We start from the raw sequence: 7685 nt of genomic DNA, 5'->3' as shown, positions 1-7685 counted from the left end.
CCGATCCGCCATGGCGGCGCCGCCGCAGCCACCTCGCTTCCCCTCCGCCGCCGGTGGTAAGCGCCTCTACCCCGCGTACGATCCCGCGCCTCGACCGTGCACCCGAACCCTAACTAAATCCGCTCGCTCACTCTCCCTCCCTCCCCCTCTCCGCAGTCGCGAGAGCCATCTCTTCGATGCAGGACACGCTCCTCGACGCGGCCTTCAAAGGCGACCTCCCCCTCCTCAAGAGTGAGTTCCCCCCTCGCCCGCCTCCCGATTTCGGCCCCCGGCGGTTTGGCGTTCCTCCGAGCTCTGATTTTTTGGGGGGCGGTTGCAGGGGTGGTGTGGGTGCTGGATAACGGCAAGGGCCGCCCCAGGGAGGCGGTGGAGGCGGCGAGGGCCGATGGCGGCATGTCGGCGCTGCTGATCGCCGCGGCCAACGAGCAGCTCGAGGTCTGCAGCTACCTGGCCGGGGTGCTGCGCGTGGATGTCGATGCTGCAGATGATAAGGGTCTGTTCCTTTCCAAACGTTGCTTGGTTGCACTTATGAAAATGCCCTGAAGTATTTAATGGTGCCATTAGAACTTCAATTTCGTCTCACAGGGACCGAAACTAAAGCTCTACAGTTGAGTCTGCATATTCATGGGTCTCTTAAAACTTTAAAAAGTGAAATAGTTAGTCCTGTTTGCCAAACAGTGCCTCAGCGAGCCCCACATTCTAACACCTGTGATACCTGAATTTCATGTGTCTGTCGTCCCCTAGTTTGTAATCTTGCTATCATATTTCTAGATGTCATGTTCGGTGAGGAGTTTTCAGATGTACATTTCTTTGCTGATCCTGAATTGACTTGCGTCAAATAAGCCTCGTGATATGCGTGCTTGACAGGTAGAACACCACTTTTTTATGCGGTGATGAGTGAAAAGATTGCTGTTGTCAAGTGTCTTCTTGATCATGGTGCTGATCCAGACAAAGCTGATGAGGCCGGGCTAACTCCTCTACATGCTGCTGCTGGAATAGGTCCTCTCTATTCATATGTTATCTCTATTTTGCACGTGTGCACCACAGTTTTTGAATTTTTGTTTCTAATATATTTTGTGGCTGTGTTATGTTCTTACTACAGTTTGTTTGACCAAACTTCCAGGGCAACTTATGTTTTCTTTCCCTTAGGTTAGTATGGAAGTAGGTTATCTTCAAATTCGTTAGTTAAATTCTATTCAGCTCCCAGTTACACCACCCTTAAAAGCGAAATAGTTAGTCCCCTTCACTTGATTTCAAAAGAAATTGGTTTAGTCAACTTATTTGGCTAGACGAGTGGGCGTAGTTCTTATTTCTATGGAACATTGACCCCTTTAGCATGATCTTCGTAACCTATATGCAGGGAAAACTGAGGTCTGCCAGGAGCCAGATAAAATAAATAAAAAAGATTGTCAGAAAAAAAAACTTACCATCTTATTATGTAATAAGTACCTTCATATTGCTTTTTTTATGCAGGAAATTGTGAAATGATAAAACTGTTGCTTGCAAAGGGAGCATATGTTGACCCGATAGCTGAGGAGATTGGGACACCACTGCATCTTGCTACTAAGGAACAACAAGTCGGTGCTATGAAGACTTTATTGGAGCATAATGCAGATGTAAGCTTAACTTCATGCTACTTCTGCCTTAAGTTGCATGTTCAACTGTAAACACAAAATAGAGTTTGAATTGTTTGCCTTTTCTCCATTTGTTCATTAACTGTATTGTTCTCATGCTCCATTCTAGTTATTGTTTGGTACTCTTGAAGCTGTTTTGTTCTTTTGCTAGTATGCAAGTTATGGTGTGATCATTGTTCTTTGCAGCACAATTAAATCTTCAAATGTTTGTTACTTCTTTCTTCCCTGCTGCTTCTAGTTGTCTAATTTTCTAGTTATATGTTATTGTTCAAGATCTCCTAGGGAGCAACTGTTACAAGAATCACTAATACTTCATTTTACTTTTGTTCAAGTCCGTAAAATTGTGTTCTCCAACCGTAGCTTATAATCTACATATATCCTTATGCAAGAGTAATGTTTAATGTTTGTTTGGAATCTCCACTATTATTTTCTGTGGAAGCTCCTATACGTGCTTTCATGCATCTATAATTTCAAAGTGCAAATTGCATGTGTTGATCAATTTCTTCTGGGTGCATTGTCATTTTGTGCACTTGCCATAATGATTGATTTCCTATCATGGCTGCTACTTTTACGTAGTACTATATGGTACTCCCTCTGTAAAGAAATATAAGACATTTTAATTCACTACTTTAGTGACCTAAAACGTTTTATATTTGTTTATGGAGGGAGTACCAATCATCAATAAAATAATAAAAATCTTCTAGTCAAGATTTAACCAATAAGGCGACTATTGCAACATTGTACTTATTTGTGTTTGCAAATTTCAACGTCGCAGGAGCCAGGAGCTGTTTCCTACTTTTTTTTAGCTAAAACTTGGCATAGATATATGGTTATGCATACTTACCGTTCTGTTTAATTATTTTTCTATGCCCAGTTATTATCATCAATTAATAGCAACTAACGTGCTTCACATCTCTCACTAGTGCAACAAGACGTACATGAGCTATGGACTGTATCCTATGACACCCCTCTTTCAGGCTGTAAATGTATCATCACTACAATGCGTGAAGCTCTTGGTTGAGGTTTGTTTACTTTATTTCAATATTCAATATTTTCCAACACTTAAGCTTGGAAATCTTTAAGTTCTTTAGTTATATTCACCATATATAAAATGTGACATTCCTTTTATGTGATAGGCTGGTGCTGTTATCAACCCAGATTGTATCGAAACTGTTTCATTTGATTCTGCAACGGGAAATGACGGCTCAACAGAGTGCTTAAATTTCTTACTGAAGGCTGGTGCCAAGCGTAATGCCTCTAATGATGTAAGATTTACTTCTTTGCCACTAGTAAACACAAGCGTATGACACTGCTCAAGACTTAAGCTGTGGAGCATAAGTATCACTTATTTCCTATCCAGAATTTGTCGGTGCTTTACTACGAAACCATGCACTCACCATCTTTCCCTGTTGGACCCTTGACCCACATAACTTAGCATAGGCATCTTGTACACGAAGTATGTTGCTGTGCTATGTGGCTCCATGGGATTCCATGCTATCTGTTCTCTTCTGTTTGCGGGATATATAAATATGTGATACATGTCGTATGAGATGTTTAGACTATTGATGTTTGTTGAAATATTGGTTCTTGTTTGGGTAAACTTCCCTATAATTATTGTTTAATTTACATACTAACAAGCTGTAACTTTTTCCCAGTAATGATGCATAGATATTTGTATTGTTTCGGTTTGATGCCCAGTAAAATAAGTTTTTCTACTTTGAGAAGGAGATATAAAGAATGGAGCCATCAAATATTAGTATTACCATTATATATCTGTCGAGGTTCAGTTTGATGTTTTGTTGTCATGTACTAATATTCAAAATGTGGTAATTGCTCTTGTTATGACCTGATTTTTTTTGAAATGTTGTACATCTACCTCCAGTGAGAACACTGACTGGAGTGAGAATATGAGCGATTCACTTCAGGGTAAGAGCATTGCAGCCTCAGTGCCACACTGCCACTTATCATTGTTGAACCAAAGTTTGTCATGTCAGACAACTTAGGCACTTTTTTTTTTCTGGCATTGTAAGTTGCAGTCAGGTGGTGCTAATGTCAGAGAAGAGGGTGGGTTGTGTGTTTGGTGGATTTTGTGAAAATGACTCGTTGTTTTTCAGGCTGCTGTCCGCGCCAGCGCCAGAGGACGAGTCGCTGGCACCGCCCAGCGATCCGGCAGAGGACGAGGACGTGACCAGGGGCCGCGACAACAACAGGAGCAGCACGTTGCCCATGGGGAAGAGGTCGAGGTCAAAGTCAATCCTAAGGTGCTTCTAGGATAGTTATTCAGTCAGTTTTATCATCTTCAGGGCCTATTTAGTTTCTGGCTGCAGTTTGCCACATCTTAGGTAGCCAAGTTTGGCCTAGCACGCCAAACTTCTTTTCAGCAGGACTCAAATCTCAGTTACTATCTTCATAGCCAAGTTTGGCTACAGCTGTGGCAGACATTTTCTTCTCCATAAATTTTGTGGCGGCCACAAGCCCATAACTGTGGAAGAAATAGTGGTAGACCATGGCAGTGAGCCAATTAGTACACCGTTATGTTTGTAACTCTGCATTCTTTTGGTAGCAACATCCTAGTGGAGGACATTATCCACGAAACATGGCACCAGGTCCTTATGTGCCTCCAGTTTCTTCTAGAATTAGTCTATGTCTAGTACCGAACAGTCTGATTGGATTCTTGCTATGTGACTTGAATGTGCACATAGCAAGTTGGGTCCTTAAGGATTCTTGCTATGTACATTTTGGACTGAAAACTTGAATGTGCATTTTGGCTTGTGACACCACATGATGCTTAAGTTGACTAACGACTTGGCTCAAAACAATTTGACTGTCCTACACTTTATTTATGCTTCCACATGAAAAAAATATTGATCAAATGCTATATTTGGCTTCCTTTCTAGATTGAGTTGTTAAAATATTGGCAAATATGTTAGTAAAGAAATATTAAGAATATTTTAAATATCTTAACTAGAAAAATATGTGTGAGGTGAAAATTTCAAATTTATGAGACTACATTTCTTGTTGTTAAAGTTTCAATTGGTATTGGGGCCTAATAACCCAATAATATTTATTACAGAACTGAGCATGTATGCAGGATGTTGTATGATTGAAGTCTAAACATTATGCTTATACAATATGGAATGTTGATAGTAACATTTTTGCCAAGTCAAAACCATATGTTTTCCCAAATATTTACAGAACAGTCCTATGTTTTTTCTTTACTATTAAAGCATTTTTCTATTCATTACTCATGTCTCCATCTTATTTGATATTTATGTTTCAGGATGAACATGCGATTAAAAGGGAAATAGCAAAGTTGAAGTCATCTGCGATTAAAGCAATCGAGAGTAAAGATTATTTTTCTGCAACAATGTGGTACACTAAGGTATGTTACAACGCCATATTTTGTATTCTTTCCTGCTTCTAAAGTTCTAATTCTTTGGCAGAAAAGAAAGCACGTGAACCTGGAGATTTTCAAACAGGCTTCTAGCTATGTTTGAGTCACCAAATGGCAAGGCCTAGTTATTGAAAAGGAAACTTGGTCAGTGGCATTGTCAAGGGATAACTACCTTGAAAATAAGGCTAGACTGACTGGAAAGGGATTAGCTGGGTACTGATTTGTAGCATGTTGGTATTATATTGCTTGCAGATTTTAATAGTCTCTTGTATAGGTGTATCAGATCTTGAAACCTAAAACTAGAACTCTTTCTTTATCTCTGCCCCGTTCCAAACAAAACACAATCATTTATTTCCTTTTCCCCAGGCTGCTTGTGCGCCAGCCCCATTAAGTTTCTTAACTCATGTTAGGTGACTAATCCTACTAGCCAGCTTATGCTCCTTGCCAACCCCATCATGCATTCATGCCCTGGCTGCTTGTCCGATTCTACTCCTGGTGTTCTAGCAGGAATTTGTCCTTTCCCGGCCACAACAGTTCAGCTGGGAAAAATAGAATGAATTCTTTCCCGATTTTCCTTTGGAGAGGACATAATTGGATTTGCTGACCTGTTGCCTTCTCCTTACGTGCTGCATTGCATCTGGGAGGTGCAAATGAACCTATGTTTAGACAATCTTCTGTTTTTCAGAGCCAATAAGCTGTTTTTGGACCTTGACATTACTGCAGATACATTTACCATGAAGTAAATTTTTCTAAAAGCTCACCTATTGTTAGAACTACCGGTTGGATGGATGGAGAAATCAGTGAACCTACTGCTCGATTGGTTGGCTCACTGCTCTGCTCTCGGTAACTGTGCGTCAAGTCCACTATCAACAAATTAGGGGCGTCAGACTGTCTAGCAGCTGCAAAGGATGTTGCCAGGATAAACTCTAACTAATAGATGTGCTGTGTCTTTCTTTTTGCTGCCTTGGTCATTTCTTTACCTATTCTGTTGTGCCATCCTGCTTCCATAGAATGACGCTGAAAAAGAGAATCTTGTACTCCAAAAGTAACTTATCTCCCATTCCCCCACCCCTGCCAACTCGAAAACTAGTAAGCAAGTCCTCAGTAGTACAAGACAACTGGTCTGGTGTCGACCAAAAACAAATGTCATAAGGGGGCTCGTTTTGCTTGTCGCCATTCCATATTTTTAAGGGGGGTTAGGAAATTAATCAAGTAGAACTTATTTGGTCCGCAATTGACTTTACTTCAGTATTGTCCTATATTTAATGAATTATATATGAAAAAGCTTCTGAGATTGGCTTCTTTTCAAGAAAATCAAGGTTTTTGCATGATTCATTAATGTCTTGCACTAATACTAGTCAATGAGCAGCCATTTGCAGATTTACTATTCACAAATTCGTATCTGTTTCGATACTCAGCAGATCTTTAACTTGTTGGATGCAGGCAATAGAGCATGACCCTAATGATGCAACCTTGTTCTCAAACAGAAGCCTCTGCTTGCTTCGCATGGGTGACGGACAGAGGGCTTTGCTGGACGCTCTTGATTGCAGAGGAATGCGGCCTGACTGGCCAAAGGCCTACTACCGGCAGGGTGCAGCTCTGATGTCACTGAAGGTGGGATTGAAGATCCTGCTGGCTACTTCATTTGACCAATGCATTTTTTTTGAATAATTCGTTCACAAGGCCATCATTCATCACCAGGACTACATTAACGCGTGCGTGGCGCTTCTTGATGGATTCAAGTTGGACCCGGAGAATGCCGAGATGGAATCTGCATTACGGTATCCATCTACCCCTTTTGTTGTCGCATGCATGTTTGTGTTCAGCACATGTCACTGTTAGTTATATACTGGAAACGTTATACTATTTGACTGCTCTGATGTGCTTAGTGAAAACTTTAAACTTTATCAGTGCTGGTTTGAACACTGATTGTGGGTGTGATGTGCAGGGAAGCTATGGAATATTTGAAGATATCGAAAGGCGGCACCAAAGGCAACATGACATGAGCTTGAGCATTGCGCTAGTGCTGAAGATAGATGCATGCAGTCACCTCTCGTGAAAAAAAGACATCCTCTTTTCAAGTCCTTTTTTTTCCTGCAAAGTTTCTTTCGTGCACTAGTGTGGAGCCACGCCCTCGGGATGTTCAAGTAATAACTCCCTTAGTCAATGGAAGTGCAGTTTGTTATCTTTACCGAGACCGGTCATGTTGGTAGCAATTGACTCAAATTTTTTGCTTGCTCTTATACGCTATCGTTTGCACACGTATATATGGAGGTATGGATCCTGGTGATGGTCCTAGAAGCTGACATTTCATACTGAAACTAACACAACGATCCTGGTGAAAGAAATAGAAATTACAGTTTTGTCTTGCCTTTTTTTTCTCCAGTTTTCTCTTTCCTATGACATTCCATTCAGAGAGATTTTATCTCCAGTCGGCAACGGATTGTTAGTTGTTACAATGGGTCTGCATAGAGCTCAGTCGGCTGAGACTTAACTCTCAGCCAAGTGACGTCACCGTAGTTGTGCTACGAATGGCATGATTGGATGCTGCAGCTGGTGGTACGGCATGCAACGGGGATGTTAGACGCTGTGAGACATGCTGTGAGCAATGACGATGGACACTGCAACTGATGAGGCTTAGTGCTGCATACAATGAT

At 41.3% G+C, this 7685-nt stretch overlaps 1 protein-coding gene across 2 annotated transcripts; it reads left to right on the top strand.

Moving 5' to 3' along the window:
• LOC123043947 (poly [ADP-ribose] polymerase tankyrase-2) lies at positions 1–7396 on the top strand. 2 transcript variants are annotated; one of them, XM_044466560.1, is made up of 12 exons: positions 1–56; positions 157–231; positions 320–493; positions 868–999; positions 1474–1616; positions 2558–2656; positions 2771–2899; positions 3749–3877; positions 4915–5016; positions 6472–6642; positions 6730–6809; positions 6977–7396. In XM_044466560.1, the coding sequence occupies exons 1-12, from the start codon at positions 11–13 to the stop codon at positions 7032–7034; spliced, it is 1338 nt and encodes a 445-aa protein (XP_044322495.1). In that variant the 5' UTR covers positions 1–10; the 3' UTR covers positions 7035–7396. The 2 variants fall into 2 exon arrangements, with proteins under 2 accessions (XP_044322495.1, XP_044322494.1); XM_044466559.1 differs by having other exon boundaries at positions 3749–3895.
• The last annotated feature ends 289 nt before the right edge of the window (positions 7397–7685 follow it).

The sequence above is a fragment of the Triticum aestivum genome, chromosome 2B (assembly GCF_018294505.1).
Source record: "Triticum aestivum cultivar Chinese Spring chromosome 2B, IWGSC CS RefSeq v2.1, whole genome shotgun sequence".
Lineage (NCBI taxonomy): Eukaryota > Viridiplantae > Streptophyta > Magnoliopsida > Poales > Poaceae > Triticum > Triticum aestivum.
The sequence above is the reverse complement of the archived record's forward strand: the minus strand, read 5'-3'. Positions and strand labels throughout refer to the sequence as shown.